Source organism: Anguilla anguilla, chromosome 1, assembly GCF_013347855.1.
Source record: "Anguilla anguilla isolate fAngAng1 chromosome 1, fAngAng1.pri, whole genome shotgun sequence".
NCBI lineage: Eukaryota > Metazoa > Chordata > Actinopteri > Anguilliformes > Anguillidae > Anguilla > Anguilla anguilla.
Window position 1 is genome coordinate 66,736,447 of NC_049201.1, and position 21,504 is coordinate 66,757,950.

The 21,504-nt window shown below is 38.5% G+C and overlaps 1 protein-coding gene and 1 long non-coding RNA gene across 5 annotated transcripts; one reads left to right on the forward strand and one right to left on the reverse strand.

The window, feature by feature from the left end:
• Window positions 1-1,941: 1,941 nt before the first annotated feature.
• rpz (rapunzel) lies at window positions 1,942-20,953 on the forward strand. 3 transcript variants are annotated; one of them, XM_035420826.1, is made up of 3 exons: window positions 1,942-2,315; window positions 7,302-7,416; window positions 14,431-15,332. In XM_035420826.1, exon 3 carries the CDS (start codon window positions 14,457-14,459, stop codon window positions 15,135-15,137), a length of 681 nt encoding a protein of 226 aa, XP_035276717.1. In that variant the 5' UTR covers window positions 1,942-2,315; window positions 7,302-7,416; window positions 14,431-14,456; the 3' UTR covers window positions 15,138-15,332. The 3 variants fall into 3 exon arrangements, with proteins under 3 accessions (XP_035276717.1, XP_035276733.1, XP_035276724.1); XM_035420842.1 differs by lacking the exon at window positions 14,431-15,332 and adding an exon at window positions 18,395-20,953 and having other exon boundaries at window positions 2,167-2,315; XM_035420833.1 differs by lacking the exons at window positions 1,942-2,315; window positions 7,302-7,416 and adding an exon at window positions 7,613-9,365.
• LOC118229142 lies at window positions 2,293-7,400 on the reverse strand. Of its 2 annotated transcripts, XR_004765618.1 has the most exons (4): window positions 7,284-7,400; window positions 4,807-5,317; window positions 3,653-3,663; window positions 2,293-2,716 (listed from the first exon to the last, which is right to left on the reverse strand). It is a non-coding gene; the product is annotated as an uncharacterized LOC118229142 (long non-coding RNA). The 2 variants fall into 2 exon arrangements; XR_004765616.1 differs by lacking the exon at window positions 3,653-3,663.
• Window positions 20,954-21,504: the final 551 nt, after the last annotated feature.

Genomic DNA, 21,504 nt, shown 5'->3' on the forward strand with positions numbered 1-21,504 from the left:
TAAAGTTGGCATGGGTTGCACACCTCTGGGATCTAAATTCCTTTGATAAATAAGATAAAAGGCTAAGTTTGTAAACCATATGACGAACCATTCAATCTTTTTTTTTTCTTCCAACAAAGCAACTCGCCAAAACGAGCCGTATGCATTCTGTAGAGTATTTCTATAGTTCTCATTTGTTGCTCGTATATTGCCTAATATAGGCTACACATGGAAGGTCCGGGAGAGAGTAATTTTTTGTAAACCAGATGAATTGCAGCGTGTTTATTAAAGGAAACCTTTTTCTTTTCCAGAATTTTTAGCCGATCCGCATGCTTTTTTCATCGGTTAGTTAATATGTGTTTGTTGCGCCCACTGTATATGTAAAAAAAAAAAAAAAAAAAAAAACTACAAATGTAACTACGCTCTTACCAGCATCACACCATTTCGTTCAGTTCAAGGTCACAATATTCGATTTCCATCATTTAGGACCTTTTGGATTACTAGGATCAGACGCTATTTCTTCCTTTCAATTGCGCGCACAGTTACCCAAGAAACTTACGCATCGCGGCAACGCTGCGCGTCTTCACAACAGTCATTGTTTACATATAAATACTTACCCATACAAAACACAGAAAGGACAACCACATCTTTCACAGTCGCTGCAGCCCGCTTTAGCATGTGTCTGGTGGGGGAATACTGGCCTGTTCAAGGAAACATTACATTAAGCTCCATAGTACATTTCATTACGCTTTGTAGTTGATTCTAAAAACCGGTGCGCACCAACCGCCTACATGAAAAGGACCATTCGTTCAATCATGGGAATTTAGTGGTACCTTCTGGCAAGTGTACATGTGTAGCTTTTTATCAAATAAAATAGTCGTCAGTTGTATGTAGGCTTTTATCTCGAGTCTCGATGATTTTGTCAGGAATATGGACGCAGCTCTTGTGTTGCATATATTGCCACGGTCCATCAGTAAACAGGATTGAGGATTATTTGCCCTGACCAAAGCGACCTCACTACTATATTAAAGGCTAAGCTTATAGAAAAACAAAGGCCATCATTTTTTCTTTGACATTTTCATTGGCATGGAAATACCTAAAATAGGCATGGTCTGGAATGGTGAAGCAATACTTATTCATTGCATGCAGTGAGATTTGAGATCCTAGCTTGTGTGGTCTAGAATTACACTTATTTATTCTATCAGCAAAGTACTTTTGGTTGGCATCTTTGGTGGACTAGAGTTTTCATTGGTTCCGTCAACGGTTGTCAATGATAATTACTCCTTTATACATTGATACCCTTAGAGATATATAAATGTGTTTTGTTTTAAAAAGTAAGAATTTCCACGATTTGAGTTTCACAAACACATATAGCATATGGCATATATGACACGGCAGAAGGATTATTCAAATCGAATTAAAGCTGAATGTGTATTATTTCGGTTTCAGAAGGTAAAATACTTTCACTACAAAATAATGAAATTCAAATTATATTTTGGCTCCTGATTTAATAACTTTTAAAAATGGGGTTGCTCAGTAAATATCCTCAACAGTACAACATCTGGAGATTTGTACAGCCATTCAATAGAAGAGTGGTTGCTACGTGCGATTATAAAATATGTTGTGAACTATGCAATATATTCAGAAAATAATTGTTAAGAGCTGGAAAAAAGACAACATCACTTACTGCCTTTCAGAAGCCCTTCTACACATACAGTATGTTAAAGGGAACCTCTTTCACTCTGTGGTTTTACTTCTGGCTGTTTGGAGAGGGGTGTTTGCAAATAGTGGGATGTATTTGCATAAACGCTTGCAATTCAAATGAGAAATTTCAGTGCATTTTCTAGAGTGAGCCCACTCATTTGTCCTTTTCTGCAGTCATTGTCACCCCCTTAGGGCTATTCTGGGCCATTGATAGCTGCACCAGAGCCTGGCAGATGCACAGTTCCCTCTGGAGTCCCCTTGGGCTCCCAGCTGCTCCCGGAGTGACAATTGCCTCCCTTTGTAGAGTCTCTGGCTGTTGAAAGGACTGAAAGATAGGAAAACCCTTTGGGGAGGAATAGGATAAGCTGGGGAGGGGGCTGCTGGATACAGAATTGGTCACTTACTATCTGATAGAAGCATTTGGAAGCTTGTGGGGCCATATGCACAAACAGGCCCTCTCTGAGCAGCCAGGGCTCACTGTACAGTATTAGAATGGTACAGTCCAATATGAGCACCCCTGCATATTGAAGATACATGGGAGTGCCCCTTTGCAGGGCTTGCTGGGAAGAAGAAGAGGAATACATGATTGGGGATTGTAGAGAAGGAGAAAGAGGGAAAGGAACTCTCAAGAGGTAAGGGGTGCTTTGTTCCTTGCTAATAATGGTCCTGGGAATGGATTGGGGTACATAAAGACACCATGGATCACATTCAATGATAGGAAGAGTGTTTTTCAGGTGTTTTAAGGAGTTTGATCACTATTGAAGAGAGGGGAGGGAGAGGACATTGTGCTATGCTAAAAACAAGGAAATGGAGAGACGGATAGGGGGAGCCATAGCTAGCCAGGGAAGGTGGCTTGATGCCTCTGAGTTGCTAGAGTGGATGTGTGATGTTTGGGTACTCACTTTATTTGACATATGCAGGAGGAAGCCTTCATTGTTGTCTTTTGGCGTGCTTAGTTAGCTTCTGTTTGTTTTTTGTTGGTGTCAGTGCTTCTGTGGAGGAGAAGTGCCCAAACTGACAACCAGGCTTTGCACTATGAAGAATGAGAGGAAACCGTTAGATTAAGGGACAGGAAGAGAGTGTGCAGCTCCTAACCAGCGATAAACATGAAAACAATGAAGTTCTCAATGTTGTTTGTGTTGGATTGATGAAATTAAATGATCAAATTTGCCCTGCATTGTATTAAGATAGGGAGCTTTCAAAATGGCCGCTCCAATACAGAGCCAGTGCAGCAAGGCACTGCTCACTTCCTGATTCAGCCACTACTGGTGCTGCTGTGTTTACAATCTTACTTTTGATGAATTGTACTGCTTTCTCTCAACAGAATTGCTGAAACTACTTTTTAAATATATTTTAGCACTGAATATTGTGATAATTTAGTGGTAGGAGAATGCAGCACATAGGCCCTGTGTAACTCTTCTAGGATACTGGATTGCTTGTTATGCCTTGCCCCTCCAGGCTCAACTGTAAGCAGTTGGCAGTTGATCTCAGAGCAGACGTTAGTAGCTTTGCTGTGTAAACTGCAACCGGTAATTCTTTGTAATATAATATTATAAGTAAACATGTGCTCATAAACATCTTTGTGCTTCAAATAATTTGTGAAGTTGTAGCTTAGATGGCCATGTGACAGAATCAACCATGCAGTCTATATATTCTGCGTCACAATGTCCCTAGAACCGTTGAGTAATGTCATTTACACATAAAGGGTTAAAGTGTGAACTTTGGTGGCTTATATAGTTCATAACAATTAATGTTCTTTTAAGTGGATATATTTCAGTGATTCAAGCCTGTATTTTTATTATTATGTGATATGAAAGTGCAATCTGTTCTTAGACTTCATGGAGAAAGTTTTTGAGTGGTCATGAAGCCTGAAATTATGTCCCATTCAGTAAGTGTTAACCCTTTCACTGCCGTTTGCTAGCCGCTGAACTGGAGAGACGCGGTCTGGATCAGCACCTCATATCTTTACCTGAGAGTTTTCTGTAAAAAATAGATAAAATAAGTTTAAAAAATCAATTATAATAAATCAGACAATATTATATCAGGTAATAATATAATAAATACCCTATTTAATTAATGCTAATGCTTATTTACTTTATTTGTATAAGTCCTTATAAGAATAAAATGCTCGGTGCCATTTAGAAAATTTAAAATAGCAATACATGCTGCAATTAAAGGGTTAAAGAAGGCCTTGGATAATGTCCAGCTAATAATAAAATAGGCTAAACATGCATCCATGAAAGAAACATTAGGTTATGTCATCGCCTGCTTACAAGTGGCATGAATAAATTTGTCCTTGGCATGCAGAAATGACCAAATGTTCATGGTCCCATAATAAATTAAGGCAGACTCCAAAGAGTTAAAAAAAGGTATCACTACCACATGTTGCATTGTGATATCATTCTTCACATATCGCTTGGGCTGCTTGATCTGGCTGCTAGATTGTGTAGAGGAGAATCAGAAAACTACTGCCCTCTATGGTTGGAACAAGGCCTGTGAGTCAGCCTGCTAATTTAAGAGGGAGTGCAGAAAACTATAAGTATAAAAACCTTTCTCTTACTGCAGTACTGCTCTTGGGAAACCAGCATCTTAAGCGCCATGTGTGTCCCTGTGTTGCAATCACAGCGCTGTGCGTCTGTGGTCAGACATTCCAAGCACGTTTAAAAATGAGTCTGTCTCTGCATATGCCACTGTGAATAAACTCTGGAGTTCAACTCAGCCCTGTCATGTGCACCTCTTTCTAATTCGCTGAACAACAGATATTTTCTCTGTGTACTCTCTGACAGGCTGATAGTTAAAGTCTCCTTTAGAGTAACAATGTTCAGTCACACACATGTATGCCTGTATAAAACCTGCTTTAAAACCTTCACTATTACACATATGCAATGGGTAGTTTATATATAGATCTGTTTCACTGGAGGTAAAATAGTACATTTAACTGTTCTGTAAACTTCAAACTGGAGATAGTCATAGTTAGTGGTTGTTAATCCTGTTTCTCTCCCAGTTTCTCAAGTCCCTCGAAAAGTCTGTGCCTCTCACTGGCTTTAACTGAAAGTCCCGCCCATTGCCTGCTCGTTGCCGTTGGTCACATCCTAGCAGATTTAACCGTCGGAGAGTACGTACCTTGTCTGCCTTTGTCCTCACAGTTCTTTAGCTCGCTCCCTCTGGCTGTGCAAACTCTCAGCTCTCCTTGGTGCTGAAGTAGAAACTTTGCACTATTCAGCAAAGATTGCCTGAAGAGAGACAACTTTACACCTAACTTGCACTTGTTCTGCATCATGTGCTTTCGAGTCAGTCGTGCTTTAGCTCGCAATTTGATCCCTTGTGAATAATAGCTTAAAGGGATGTTTGTAGACTCCTTTTCTGTAGTTCAGATAACATTGATCTCTTTCTCTAAACTCTAAGTTCCCAGTATCCCCTGGCAGCTAAGTGTTAAAATTTCAGCTCTTCTATGGTAGATTCCCATGAGGCATTGCACTTTTTTGTTGTTAAATATCCAAGCAGGAAGTGAAGAAGACAGATTACTTCTCATCCAATGACAGTTCAATGTTCTCTTCTCTCCTTTTTTCAGTAGCCCTCCTCTTCCTGTTGAAACTCTTATATTAGTTCATTGAAACAGGAAGTTCCATAAAACCTGTGGATTAGTTTGAATTACTGGTTGGAAATGGGGTAAAACCCTTTTAAAAGTACTGTACTCTTTTTATTAGTTGTGGACTAGTGGCTTTAATGTATTTACAGATATTTATTATATTTTATTCCATGCAAACTCACAGTGCAAATGTGTCTTACCTGTGCTGTGACACTAACACATCCTTTGAAATATCTTAATTTGATAGCATTTTCTATTTAATTGCAGGGCTATAATCTTACAAAATTAAACTCAAAGTTCATTTTATCTGTTATTTATCAGTAATCTAGGACAAACTGAAAGCTTTTTAATGTATTATTGCTATCGCTTGAATGTGTTTCTACTTGACATTAAAGACAATATCATACTTAACTGGTTGAATTTGTCTTTGCTTTGTGGTGAAAGTATACTTAAAAATACACTTGAACTTAAATGAAAGAGCACATGATTTCATTCCAGTACATTCACAAATGGAGGTCAATTTAGTTTTATGTCAGTGCAAATAATAAGCTCAATAATTCTTTAGATCAATGGCTTGAAAATGAAAGTCATTGTGCTTTTTTCCATGTTCATTATTTGTTCTTTTATTTTCCCAAAAGCCTTGGAAATATAGAAAAAAGTCCCTAGTTCTGAGCTTGCTGTATTTCCAATATGAAAATGCTAGCCACTCACTGTGCACTTAAGAGCAGCTGACTGATAAAGCTGCTTCCCCTGGTACCTGGAATTACCAGGGTTATTTACTGCCTTGCATTCATCAGCCAGCGGAAGATGCTTCTATCCCAACCACTCCCATGTTTCAGCCATCTTTTTATGCTTTTATTTGTACGCTATAAAAAATATTGATCAATGCCTCTGCTTCTAAGGAAACTTGGCCTGAGGTTCATTGTTCTGAATGTTTTTATGTTGCAACAATAGGTATATAAAATGTTTTTTTTTTAATTTTATAACACCATTATATTTTATTACACTATTTGTTCATAAGCTGGCATTACTAAAACATTTGTATTAAATTTTAACCTTGATATCACTGAAGTGCAAGTCATCGAGTACTGATTTGCCAGATTAATAAATTTTCACTGGAACTCTGTCACCGATACCAGGAATAACAGTTCTTTATTGCTGGTATCGGTTGGTTGGTATTTATGTACTGTAGTTACTGTAGCAGTAGTGTAGCTATATTCATAAGTTCTCATATAATTATGTTCTCTGGAACAGTGAGACCAATGCTAGGAATTCCAGTTATTTGGAACTATTCTCAGGAGATAAGAGCGATTGTCTGGCAGTCGGAAGGTTGCAGGTTCAAACCCCGCCGTGGGCGTGTCGAAGTGTCCTTGAGCAAGACACCTAACCCCTAACTGCTCTGGCGAATGAGAGGCATCAATTGTAAAGCCCTTAGGATAAAAGCGCTATATAAATGCAGTCCATTTACCATTTACCATTTGATCTAAGATACATCTAGGATACATCACTGAGACAAATGTCTCCTACCACTGTAATAAGGATACATCGAGGCTGTGCTTATTTGAGAGCTTCCATTTGTCGATTGAAAACTAATTTCAGAGATGAAGTCTTGAGGACTGATTGACTGTATTCATCTTATGCGACAAAGTGCTTCAAAAATTGTGTTTTTCAATGTTTTTGCAGATTAATAGAAGCTCTCACAGTATAAACAGATTATAGGCTTCTCAATCACAAAGGCAGGGGTAATAGTGACAGGCCTTAAACATTGTACAACAGTATGTTACAGAATCTGCATGTGCTTTGCAGTACTCTAAAAAATAAAGACCCCAACACTAATCTTGTGCTGTATTACATTTTGTACCTGCCACATCTCTTGCAGAGTCCACTCTAGTACATATGAATTGAGCAATAAGTCTCAGCCGCTGTACTGTACATGTAGGAATTCAAACCATATGAACAAGAAATAAAACATGAAATAAACTGCGACTGTTATCCCAGTGCAAACACTTACCCCTTTGTCTGTTTCCAGGTCTCACAACTGTCACGGACGTCAGTCACCCTTCAGCTGCTTTTACACCACAGGACACTCACACCTGTCCATCACGCCAATCCAGAAGCGACTGTCATCTGCGCGTAGAGAAGACGTAAGGGATTGTGTTTCAACTCATTTGTTTTCTTGGTGAATTGAAAATACTCACACAATTAGTACCTGCACTATGGGCCAATCTGTACTTGGTTAATGTGGTCTGACTGCCACTTTGAGATTAGTAAGAGATTAGTAAAAAAAAAAAAAAAATTCATTTACAAGGTAATTGCTTTAAGGAAATACCATTCAGGTGCATTAGCCACTCTGTCTTGCTACCACCCATTAAAGATTCCTAGAAAAGCGCCTTTTGTTTGAGCTGGTTTTACAGTGCAACACTTTAATGCATTTGAAATTATTTTTCCAAATACTTTAAATAATATTCCATTCAGTTTGAAATGATGGACATCACTTTTAAAAATTCTGAGAATGGTAGTTCTTGTTTTGAACCTGCCCTTTCTTCTGTTCTGTTTCTTTTTGACTAACTCTTACATACAAATGCATATACACATTTGCGTAGTCTTCCCACACTGTTCTGCAAGGACTAAATCTCCTTGAGAAATTGGGGCTGACTGGGGTGGGTATGCCAATGGTGAAGGCTACTGGCTAGCAGCTCACTGGTACACTGAGGAGCAGCTGTCTGAGGGAGACAGTTGCTTGACAGGTGGTGAAATAGCATTTCTTCCAGACATAAAAATCCTAGCTTCTCACTGGTCGAACTCACACAGGAACAGCTGACAAAGAGGACTGTTGCCCCTGGTATCTGGAACTGCCAGTTGCTGTTTTTGAATGACATCATCAGCCAGCAAAATGTTAACATCCCAACTATCCCCATGTTTTAGTCAAATGTTTTGTGCTTTTATTAGTATAATTGTAAAATATTGATGAGTGCCTCGGATTCTAAGAAAATCTAGCCTGATGTTATCGTTTCGAAGTTATGTGAAGGCAACAGTTGGCATATAACATTTACCAATAATCAGCAAACAGCCTTTTAGCATAGCAAAAACTTTTAGCACACACAAAACCAATAACATGCATATGCTAAAACAGATCATTGGTCATAGTATTTGTTTTTCACCAATAATTGGTTGTATTATTAGTGTTGTGTTTGCATATGGTAAATCAGGCCCTAAGATACAGAGATACATTTTCACAAGTTATTGCATCAATCTAGTAAATCAGCATTTGATGACTTGCTCTTCATTGTTAATGATTTTGAAGTTTAATAGAAATTCTTTCAGTAAAGCCAGCACATAAACAAATAATTTCAGAAAATACAGACACTTGGAAAGAAACCTTGAAATCAGCTGGTATGTGAATATATTTGAAATTTCATCTCAACAGTACTGTAGCTATACACATGGGTTCTCATATAATAATGTTTTGTGGAACTATGAGAGCAATACCAGGAATTACAGTTCTTTGAAACTATTGTTGATCAAAGATGAAAGACTGGGATACATTTTTGATAAAATTTCTCCTTCCACTGTAATAAAGAGACCTTGAAACTCTGCTTTTTGAGAGCTTCTATTTGTCAGTACAAACGTTGTTCAATTGCAAACTAATCTGACAAGTGAGAAAAGCTTTAAGGACTGATTGACTCTATTCATCTTATGCAACAGTGCTTAGAAAATTGTACTTTTCAATGTTATTACAGAGTAATAGAAGCTGTCACTGTTATTTTAAACAGATTGCAGGCTTCTGAATCACAAAGGCAGGGGCTATACTGATTGGACTAAAACATTTTTATAACAGCATGTTTTAGAATCTGTATCAGTACCCTGCACCTGTTGCTCGTGACCAACTTGCTGCCATCTTCTATGTGGTAGTCAACATAGGAGATGGTCAAGTCCAACAGCATTTTCCCCTAACCTAATCAGCATTTTTCATGCGTGAGTCACTTCCCTGTCACCGCCCTTATATGGCATGGAGGGCAGGCCTGTCTCGAAGAGTGGGAAGTGAACTGCTTAAAAACAGCAGTGGTAGGAAACAGCAACAGGCTTGACACAGGTAAGCTATCAAAACCAGCTCCTTTACTTTCTTTTCTAAATGGCGTATGTTTCTGTCTGAATTTAGACCAAACAATATTGTTACTATGCCATCACTTCTGTCCACTTTGTAGATGAGGAATTTGGCCAAATATAAAATAGCATAGTATGTGTAGTATGTTGTGGCATGTAGACAAGCTAGCTGCTTTGTGGCTAAAATGACTACACTGATAAATATTTTTATGAATGAATTGAACTGACACTCCCTTCTTTTCTTTCATTTTCTTAAATGTTTTTTATTTTATAAATATCTTTCCTTGTGTTTTACCATGTGAAATCCCAGAGCTTTACAAAAGCTCTGGAAATATCAATTCAGTCCTTTTTAATGAAAAACATCTACATAAAGGAATGGTGCATTAGTTTCTCAGTGTCTGTAATACTTGTAATTACCCCTATTCCTTTCTTTTACTTTCACTAATTTGATGTACAATCATAGTATCGCTGAGTTCAGTTGTTAAGGAACTGGGCTCATAACATTATCTTGTTTAGATTGAATACTTGGTCTCAGTTGTCTTAATATCAGTCTGTTTTTAACAGTCTTATCCTTAAAAATTATATTGTGCTTCCTTTTAATTTTTTGTACTTACTGGTGTTTCAAAATTCAAAAACACAGTTGGCCAGCAGTTTTTGCACTTGGCAGTGGGGTTGATGGGGGTTGTAATTTGAGATTTTAGGGATGAGGGTTTTCATTAAGCCAACTGAAATCCCATTTGCATTGGACTAAAACGTGAAATCGGCCCACAAGACCACATAATTTCCACAAACTTTTGTCATATGTTAAACCTTATATGTTCAATCGTAGACCGGTGGTCTGAATTCAACTTAAAAATCCATAATACAGCTGTAATTCTTGACCTGTTCGACAGTCTATTTGAATATGCTAATATCATGCTCACTATTTATATTTGTACTTTATTCTACTATTCACTATTGCACTTGTCTTGTCAGTGGCATTTCAGAAAGATGAAAGCTTCAAATCTGAAATCTTTCTTGAGAGTACATTTTACAGTGAACACTTCAACTGTCAGTCATGGTGGTGCTATATTATGAACAACTTAGCTGTTGTGGAATAACATCATAATGCGATTGCCATGTTCAGAATATGGTTATGAGAAATACTAGAGAGGTTTTAAAATTAAAAATCTTAACAGAATGCAATATTCCTGGATTGTTTCATTGAATATGTAAACACCTCACAGCTAGACCAATGAGGGTTTGTAGCTGGAGGGGAAGGCACTGCGTGTTCTCCCTTGGCTGGTGTGATTCAAAACTGAGATGTTAGTTATTTTTCCTCTGTTCGTAAGAACAGGGCACAATTATAATTAAGAATGCACTGGTTCCGTTGCCATGGGTTAGATATGAAGGCGTTGCTTCATATCCCGCTTAAAACTGGCCTGAAACGGACCAGTAGCATTCTGGTTGCTCTCCGTTCGCAAACGGGGCTATGCTGTCATCAGAGATATATCTGATCTGTCGCCGGACTGTCAATATTCCAATGGGAGCATCAGAATATTCACAAATGCGCGGAACAACACATCAAATATATCCATGACCACAGCAAGAAAGCGTAACAGTTACTAGTTTTACCCTCGTGATAATCTGACTCCATATTAAATGATAATTTAAAATTTGAGTTTAACTATACGTGGAACTTGGGAGTGGTTACACTCGACTCTATCTTGTGCCATCATTCCTCAATATATGCTCCCGGGTTTAGCACTATTGTTAAATCTCAGTTCGGTGAAGAATCCAGAGGGTAGGAGGCTGACCACCATAATACATGCCTTCCTTACATGGATAGTGCATCGATAGTTATGAGCCCAGGACGGTGCGTATCTATCAGGCTCCTTAAGGCGAATTTGGGGAGAACTGGCGTACAATGCCCATGGGTCCTCTTATGCCAAAAAACACCAGAACCAATACCACCAATCCCTTAGCGGGCAGATCGTGGTCGCCTATCTAACTTGAAAACCCCACTAAAGACGTTTGCTGTACTAGACCCCTGATCAGTAGGTCCTAGTCATAATTGTCCCCCTGAGTATTTAAGCGGAATTTCGGCTGAAAAGAAGATAAAATGGATTAGAGTCATGAAGACCAAGTTAAAAATAAGAATTTATTGAACAGGCAGGTAGGTCATTAGCTTCAAATTCAAAATCAATTATAAGGTTTAAAAACAGAAACACAGAGTAAAAAGTTCTTACCCAGCCTGTTTAGCTACACACAGAGCACAGAGCATGTGCAACGTGGGGAAGTCGGTTACAATCTTCCATGTCTATCTACACACAGAACACAGAGTATGCGCAGTGCGGGAAGTCGATTGCGATCTTCCTTGTCTGTCTACACACAGCACACAGAGTATGTGCACGGTGGGAAGTCGATTACGATCTTCCATGTGCATCTACACACACAACACAGCGTCTGTGTAGTGTGGGAAGTCGATTACGATCTTCCTCGATTACTTTGTCTCCCTTCCTTTTAAGCCAAATCCCGCGTTTGGTCTAGGCGGCATTGCCATAAATTAACCTGGCCGAATCATAAATCTCGAATTTCGGCCCCCACCATTTGGAGGCTGCTGTTAAAACAATTAGTGGGGAAATGGGGAAAAGGAGATGATTACCAGAGAGGACATTCCATTGTGTTAGGTTTTCCCTGAGTTTCTAAAACTATGTTTTTTCAAATTCTATTTGGTATGACACATATTTCATTCAATTGTTTGAATTATGTTGAATACGTACATACCAAACATGTCAAGTGGATGTAATATTATGGTGCAGTTGTCATGAAAATACCCTTTTGTTTAACCATTGTACATGCAATCCATGTTATTATTACATAAGGCATAATACAATAATATAATGAAAACATGTGTATGGTTTGTACGGTTTTCCGGGGTTTGTAAATAGGATAAACAGATGGTTTAAAGTCCAGATCCAGAAAAGAAATAAAAAGTGTAATGGCAGAGGGGCCCACATAAGGGCACTGCGGTACTGTCCCGCGCAGTTGCCCCACCATTTGGCCCGACATTTCACCCTTTATGACCCCAAAACACACACACCCACAACCACAGACAAAGAGACTAGTTCTCCTTATCTTAGTCGTGTCCAGATGGTAACATTCCAGAGAGCCAACGACTTGCTCACACAACCATAAACAACCAGTCCAGTTCCTCTTATCTCAGTCTTGTCCAGAGGGTAACAGTCCAGAGGGCCAAATGGCCTGCTCATCCCGAGGAAATCCGAGTAACTTATTGTTTTACCACAAGGCTCTCGGGTCCTTTGAAGTACAGGACGAGTTCCAGCGTGCCGGCTCGTTCAAATGCCAGCCTTTTCTGGGTCCCAGTTTGATTTCCCTCTTACAAATAGATAAGTTAATCCTTCAGTTTTAGCTACAGAGCTTAAATTCTCTTTAACATGCATGTGCATAGTTATTTTGCAGTGTATAATTTCCCCCTTGTAACACTTTAAGCAATTTAATTGAAAAAAAAAAAGTATTTTCTGCAGCAGAATATATCATTTGGTTTTTGTCAGGAGGATTCATTATCTGTTGAGGCATTTGAGTCACACCCACCCCTTCCATCTCATCCTCTCACTCTGCCTGAATCCTGAATCCACCATGTTTATATCATGTCATGTAGGACAACAATATATTTTGCATATACTCTTCATGCAGCTATGTGCTGCAGTGTATGTTTCACGTGAAATAATTAGAGGGCCCTGCAGTGTACTGTATAAGACCTTCATCTTCATCTAGCCTCTAGGTCAGTGGTAACCAATCCTGTTCCTGGAGATCTACCGTCCTGTAAGCTTTTATTCCATTTTGGAATGAAAACCTCCAGGATGGTAGACTTCCAGGAACAGGGTTGGTTACCACTGATCTCGATGTATCTGATGGAATCTAATCTTTCATCATAGTTGCAGTCATATTGACTAGCAGTGTTGGCGATTAAAACTGATATAGAATAATAAATGTATAATCATATAAATGCATTACATGAATATAACCAAGATTCAGTATTAATTGGTTTATCAATATGTAATTTGTAACGACTAATAATTTGGACGTTAATATAACTTACAAATTATAAACATAAGCATAAACATTCAAATGGAAGAACCATTGCTTCCTATTTGAGTGGGGATTTTATCATGGATGAATGTTAAAAATATACAGGTCTATTTTCTATTTTGTTTTCTCATTAATTGTTATTGTTACTATAAGAACATATGGTCTTTTTGGAATGTATATGGTAATTATATTTTATTCTGTCAATTATGCCTTTGAAGTTAGATATTAAGTACCCATATCCAAATATAAGCTCAGTTCAGGCTAGTGATAAGTTCCAGAGTTGTACCTCTGGCCTCTTTGCATTTTTGTCATGCAGTCTGTTTCAGAACTGGACAGCAACCAGGCTTTTTGTGGCTACAGAAATTACACATATTTGTGTTTTGGCTGTGGATATAAAATATAATGCTAATGAACTTATATAATTGTTTTTTAAGTCATCTGGAGACAAAATCAGAAGACATTGGAAGACACTTAAGACACCAAATTCTTGGAGAGTTATTTTACTGCTGTCATTTTACATTTACTTTTTTGTAAGATTTACTTTGGTTGTGAAAATTATAATTTTTGAAGCAAATCATAATTTGGTATACCTTGGCATTTCAGTCAGTCAATATAATTTGTTCTGGGTTGGGCATACCATTCACATCGCTCTTGAGAGTCCTTGAGTGATTCCTGATTTTTAGATAAAAGCACTACTACTGCTCTCTTGTGTCTTCCATTTTTAAATGGCAAATGTAAAAGATATCACAGACAAAGAGTGTGTTTTACATCCAGGGAATATTTGAAGTAGTTTGAGTAAAAGTGCAAAACTTTACCAACTTCATGGTTTTGGTCTAGTCTAGACCAAAGGCTAGGGGTTGCAGGGCTTTGTTGTGGAAAGAGACACAGCTTTGTGCATGGAAAACTTATCATTTGCAAGCCTCTTCAGCCCATTTTAACTTTTTAATCTTCTCTTTTTGTAGAGACACCCTGAAGAATTGCAACCAACATGGCAGACAAGGAGCAAATGAAAAAGACAGCAGCCAAGGTTCTGGGTTGCGTGGAGAAGGTCTCCTCCTTTGCTTCCTCCATAGACCCCCTTTTTGGTGTGGTCAGTTGCCTGGTAGGAGTGGTGCGCAAGGGCTTGGTGGATAAAGAAGATCACGCACTGGAAAAGGACTTCAGGGAGATCCATAACAAGCTGGAGAGCATCTCCATGAAGAACAAGAGGACCCTGCAGCAGATCCGCATAGATGAGGTCAACGAGACCTTTGGCAAGTACGAGGAGCACATCAAGCACCAATACACGGCCTTTAGCACGATGGTAGACCGTGTCAAGAAGGACCCAGGCCACGCGGATCGCCACATGAAGGATTACGAGAAAATCTACGAAAGAGACAAGAGCGACCTCAGCTTGAACGTCTACTACCGGGGTGTGATGGGTTCCGATGCAATCTTTGGCAGGCCTCTGCTGAAAGTCTACCTCGAGCACTGCAACCACGACCGCAGGGTGATGGAGCACAGATGCTCCCACCTGGCCCACCTCTTCTACATCGGGCTCATCTCCCTCATGGCATACACCTCCGTCACCGAAGACGACGAGGATGAAGTCAGGGATAAGTGGGCTCCCAAAATGGCAGACATTGAGGCCAAAATGCAAGAAGCCCTAAGACAGTGCAATGAGGACTGACCTTACAGTCAGAATGGCCTATATAGCTGGTGTGGATGATTTACAGATTATACATTTTATGGACTTTAGCATTCTGCCCTTTTTCCAAAGATCAATTGCAATAAAGCAAAACCAAAACGAAGAACAAGCAAAGGCTGTTTTTTATGATAATATTGTTAATATGGTGCTTATAAAAATCCAAATGAACTATTTTCAATCATACAGCTACACTGATTATTTAAAAAAAAAAAAAAAAAAAAAACCTCTTGGTGGAATAATGTTTCCTTAACTGAATGCACTTGGTTTTTTGACCACTTTGACCTGTAACACTTTTATGTGCTTACACTTTATATGCTGGAACTTTGCAATAGCTGCCTTGGGATACAAAACTTGGTGAATGTACAATTTCATATATTTAATAAAATCATTTGTCAATGCTCTGAATATAATGTCATGTGTTTTTTAACAATTCAAATTAAAAAAAAAAACTATTTAAAATAATTTAAAAGTTACTGGATAGCACAGACATTTACTACATATAGCACAGATAGCCACCACAATCAATAAACCTATATTACTGTTAGTGTAATATCAAGTCACATTACATTGTCTGAAATCTAGTGTTTATATTATGGCCTTAGAAAGAGAGAAACAGTGGCAAATGTAATTGAGGGAATTTAAAGCCTGCAAATACCCTAATCTGGGAGTGCGATCTATGGGCCTCACCTCCCACAGAGTTGTCTCGGTTGGAAGAGACAAACTAGAAGACTTCATTTAAGTTTGAATGCAATCTGTGACATCTAAGTTCACAGAGTGAAAATCTTTATGTCTATACAGATAATGGAGTTGAGGCCTGTTGAAATCTTCTTTTTTTAGAACCAGTTTCAAGCGGAAACCAACGTGGTACAATTTTTTTTTTGTTATATAGAAAATATTTTGACTGAAGGGGGACGTTACCTGTTATAGAAGCAGAGATAAACTTCCATGCTTTTTATATGTATTCTAGAGCTGAACTGAATTACCTCCTTACATATTCATGCTTGATCTTGTTAAAAAGAGAGTTATTTCATAAATCTTTTACAAATAATACCATGGAGCTTAGCCCTGCTTCCAACAACATACGTTCATTTTAATCAATAAGTACATGGTCAGCTTTTCAGTAGGTCAGTCCTCATTATAAATGAGCTTGATACCCCCCCCCCCCCCCTTACCTTCTACACCTTAGGTTGCCAACACCCAATCAGGGAAAACGTCCTCGAGCCATGCTGGGTAAGGTATTTAAGGCCACATGAAAAAGTTGTGTTGCGGTTGGTTTCGCAGCCTAGAAGAACAGTTTTTATTTTGGTGGTGGTTTCTTGGTTGTGTGTTTTAAGCTTGTTTCCTTTAATCCTGTGGCGCTTAAACTGGAAGAGGGTAAGATCTGGCTTATCAGTCTCTCTCTTTTCTGATATTTCCAAATGAATTGTTAAATGTTTTGTTTAAGGTCTTCTGTTTTGTAATTTAGAACTAGTGAGGCTACATTCAATGAAGATTAATAATTCTAATTGACTGCTTCTTAGCGAGTTCACAATTGCTCATTTTCATTTTCAACAATGATTGTTAAATTAAATCACATAAAATATATTTTACATGTAGATTAAGTTAGGGGTTCCTGCATGCAATACTGCTTGTGTTCAGTATTTGGATTGCTGAACAGTTTAGTAAGGACATTGACTGTTAACCACTGGATTCAGAAAATAAACATTTTAATTAATCCTTGTTTGTCCGATATCATATTAGGCTGCAATATGAAACAGTTCATATTACTCCTGGAATACAAAAAGTATTATATAATAGGTATAATGTTATATATATATATATATATATATATATACATTTATTCAATTCCTTTTTTGGCCCCAAGGTGCAGGCAAATACAAGAAAACCACATACTTCATGAAAATGTACTGATCTAACAATCTTATCTTCAATTTAGTTATTGAATATTGTTATGGTTTTACAAGCATTTGTACATTTGAACATTCAAATAAATGTAAGTGTCACATTCTTGACCCCATATTCAATATTAAACTTAAAATTGGGTATGTGTTTTCATCTTCTCGGGTCATGGTTATAGAGTTCATAGACCTGAACTCAGTACATTCCCTGAAAGATCACTTGATGTCAGGACTCTAGAAAATTTGGTTGATGTAGTGATTGTGATTGTACTGATGTTATTTCTCATCTGATCTGACCTCACATTGGATTCACACATTCGGTCTGCCTATTTCCACAAAAGGGGCATCGCCAAGGCTAGGCTCTTCCTTTCATTGAATGATGCTGAGAAGCTTGTTCATGTATTTATTTCTTCTAGGCTACATCATTGCAATGCCCTATTTTCTGACTGTTCAAAAATTGCTCTCTATGATCTGCAATTCAGTCAACGCACAGCAGCTAGAATCTTGACAAGAACTGGGTGATAAGAACACATTATCCCAGTCCTTACATCCCTTCATTGGACACCTATCAAATTTAGAGTAGATTTTAAAGTACTGCTGCTGACTTACTTCACGGTCTCGTCCTATTATATCTTTCCAAACTGCTGACACCTTATGTTCCCACACGTATTCTCCATTCCCAACATGCAGGACATCTTGTGGTCCCACAATAAAAATTATTTTTTTAAACTGAAGGTGGCAGAGCCTTTGCATACAGAGCCCGCCTGTCTGCTGGCCCATGTCAGGGAAGCAGAGTCACAACTAGGCTTAAAGCTGACTTTCTTGTCTTGCGGTTTTTATATTACATTTCTTCAGTGTTTATATGTGCTTGTATTTAAACTACAGTTTGTCGTTATATTTGTATATAATAATAATAATAATAATCACTATTATTATGATTATGATTATTATTATTATTATTATTATTATTATTATTATTATTATTATTATGTCCTAAGTTAATTTGCAGATAATTTTGATCTTAAGCTGTTCTTTTTAGCACTATATTCAAATGATACTTAAAATGGTTTGCAAAATATCTTTCCTTTTCCTGGTGCTATAACTGCTGGAGTTATATGAAATTATAACGCACAGATCAGTATATTATCATGTTATTGCTGAATATCCGATGGACTATCTCTCCTTCTTTTAAGACAGCTGATGATCTATATTAGAATGTCAGGAGTAATCTGGTTTGTTATTTGATGTAAGCAGAGTGCTGGTCATTACAGGATGACATGCTAAGTAAAGTGAATCTTCACACCATTATTCTGATTGTAGTTTTCTGCTCCTGTGTCATAGGATTCTATCATTTTGAGAGGCTCGTAAAACTACATTTCCACCTCGACACCCTGCTGAAATGGCTGACATACTGGAGGACCGTGACAAGCTGAAGAGGGGCCTGGTTAAGGTGCTGGAGTGCGTGGCCACCATCTCCTCAGCTGCCACTGTGGTCAACCCAATATTTGGGGTAGCTGGCTCCTTGATCCGTGTGGTTCTGCATCACGTTGACGACGAGGACATCAAGACACTCAAGCGGGAGTTTGGCAGTGTGAACCGGGCCCTGGATGAGATCTCCCTGCAGAATCGCAATGCCTTGCAGCAGATCAAGAAGGAGACGCTGGATGGCCAGTACTCCCAGGTGGAGGCTAACCTGCGCAACCAGTTCCGTAAGTTCATGGCGATTGTGGAGGCCCGGCCCGACAACCGGAACGGCAAGATCGAGGCCTTCAAGGAGAGCTACGCCGACGACCTGGGTGACCAGAATCTGTACACCCTCTATGAGGGCGTGATGGGGAAACCCAAGCTCTTCAGCAAGCCCATTCTGGAGGTGTACATGAAGCACTCGCACGGCGACCGGCAGGTTATGGATCGCCTGTGCACCCGCCTCACCTATCTCTTCTGCATCGGCCTCATCGCCCTCATGGGCTACACTGCCCTCATGGAAGATGATGAAGAAGGCATTGCCGAAGAGTGGGCAGCCAAGATGGAAGATGTGCAGGAGAGGATGCAAGAAGAACTCAGAAAGTGCAAGTGATTCCTCGGCACCTCCCCGTCACACAACACCCTGCCCGCACTCTCCAACCATTTCCCCAGTTTTGTCCTTCCCTGAGCTGAGAAATCGAAAGGCTCTAATGAAGCAATGTCACACAGACCCAATCACTGGTGATACTGACACCATTTATATTTCCTAGAAATTATGTTCACTGCCATTCCTTGGAGATTGTATAATGGTATGTTTGGCATGATTGTAATTATTTTAATTTTGTTAAGAATTTCAAGGCTAGTATTATAATAGCTTGACACACTACATTGAAGTATGCAGATGTTACGATCAAAAGTAATTCCAGTTAATGCAAGAAAACCAGGTGTTCACTAATTCTCGTCTGTGTCAGCTTTGTTTTCTTGCTGTTTCGCTGAACAGTGATGAAAGAATTTATGAATTCCTATTCCAAATAACTGTCAACCATACAAGACATGCCAGTGAATGTATAATATTGTTCTATAAATCACACTTGCCTCTAGAACAACACTACATCTATGTCGTAATGCATGCAATTTAATTATTTGTTATAGAAACTATAACTATGTGCCTTCTAGTGTTAGAAGGCACAGTTAGTCTACCATATAATCTATAAAAAACAAGACAAGAAAATGTAGTCAGTTATTTCATACACTACACTTCAGTATATCCTCTACACAACAGTTCTACATGTTGCCATCTTGCATGTCATGCATTGTTGATCCAAATGAATTTCCACCCATACTAGCTGCCTTGTAACCAGACTTGCGACCTTGAACCTCTGATTTACTTAGGTCTCAATCAAGAGGCAGGTGATCACGGCATCTTGTTTAAAATAGTAGTTGCAGCACATATATACAACTAGATGTTAAATCTTTAATAGAATTAGCACTGGTGGAATCTGTTTCAAAATAATTAACACTAATGTATAGATATATACGAGAATAAGACTAGGAGGCTCGTTTTTTGTCTAGAACACCAACTAGCATGTAACTACACTACTGCACATCTCACCGAAGTGAACAACCATAAGCACTGACAGTAATTTTAATTTACCTTTCATTTACCTGTCATATATCTACTTTTCACAAGCAAAAACACAAATACACAGGTCACACAGAAAAATGTAAGCACCCTGTGTTACCCCCTCATACACTCTCAGAAGAAAGCGTTCCAGAAGGCTCCTTTGCGTCTCCATAGAGGAACCCTATCTAGTGCAAGCCTTCTTTGTTGGGCAATATGGTTCAATCTGGGAGCTATGACGCTTTTCACACCTCCATAGAGTGTTCCATAAAGAACTGAAAAGGGATGAAGACAAGCCAAAGAACCTTTTTTTCTGAGAGTGTATGCCTAATTTACATTTTCTTAAATGCCAATAGTGCCTATTCACCAGTTATTTTCCTTTAATTTTCTAAAGAGTATCGCTGTATGGCTGATTGAGTTTGCCCTTGGACCACAGTGTTTCTTTTTACTTTTTTCCTGAGTGAAGTCTATTTGTATGCTGTCCAGTGACTTGTCCGTTGGGTTTATGAGCCCCGTGATTATCTTCAGAAATGCTAGGAACCTGTGATGTGTACTGTTTGTGATCCTTTTGGCATGTTCAGTGATGTATGGTCCTGACTCATTGCTATATATTATGCTGTGTAGACTCTAAAAACCTAAGAACCAATGTATGATGTATATACAGATGAAACTGGCATTGCCTTTTAAGTACATCTGCATATGTGTTCTGAATATGAATTCTTCCATTTTCCTCATGTCTTGTTGGTTTTTATTTTGTTATTTTTATACCTATTGTTTCAATGCAGAGCTACCAATAAAGGTTTATGGCAAACTGAGTTCTTTTAATGTTTTGCTATCTTTCCATTTTCCAAACACAAATTAAAATTTTATGGCTAATGCCGACATGGGTGTTGAGTAATCACCCTTATCAATAATGCCTAGATATTGTACAGTGATGTCATCTCACATTTCATGAAAAAGTAGATTGCATTGCTCAAGGACACAACAGTACTTCCCCATGTAGTATCAGATCTGCAGTTCTCATGAGAAAGCCCATAAACTCACCTGCTCACTCAGTAAAAGTAAAAATTGTTTATGTGGAGCACACTTATAAATGTGCAAACTATAATCATTTTTGCAAGTGCTTCCAGCTTCATGTAAAATGTTTTACTACCACTAGGGGTCAGCAAAGAGAGCTGCAGCGCAGTTCCAGTACATGCAAAGCAAGACCCAACACAAACCACCAGAACAGAAAATATAAATTCTTTCCCAATATTAACATAGTAACATTAACATTATACTTCCATTTTAACTACCTAAGAAGACAAAATAACATGCTGCATTAAAAAAAAAAAAAGATATCTGTCCAATCACAGATCCCGTGTGT

Coding starts and splice junctions, on each gene's coding strand:
- rpz (XM_035420826.1), top strand. CDS start 14,457: ATGGCAGACAAGGAGCAAATGAAAAAGACAGCAGCCAAGGTTCTGGGT.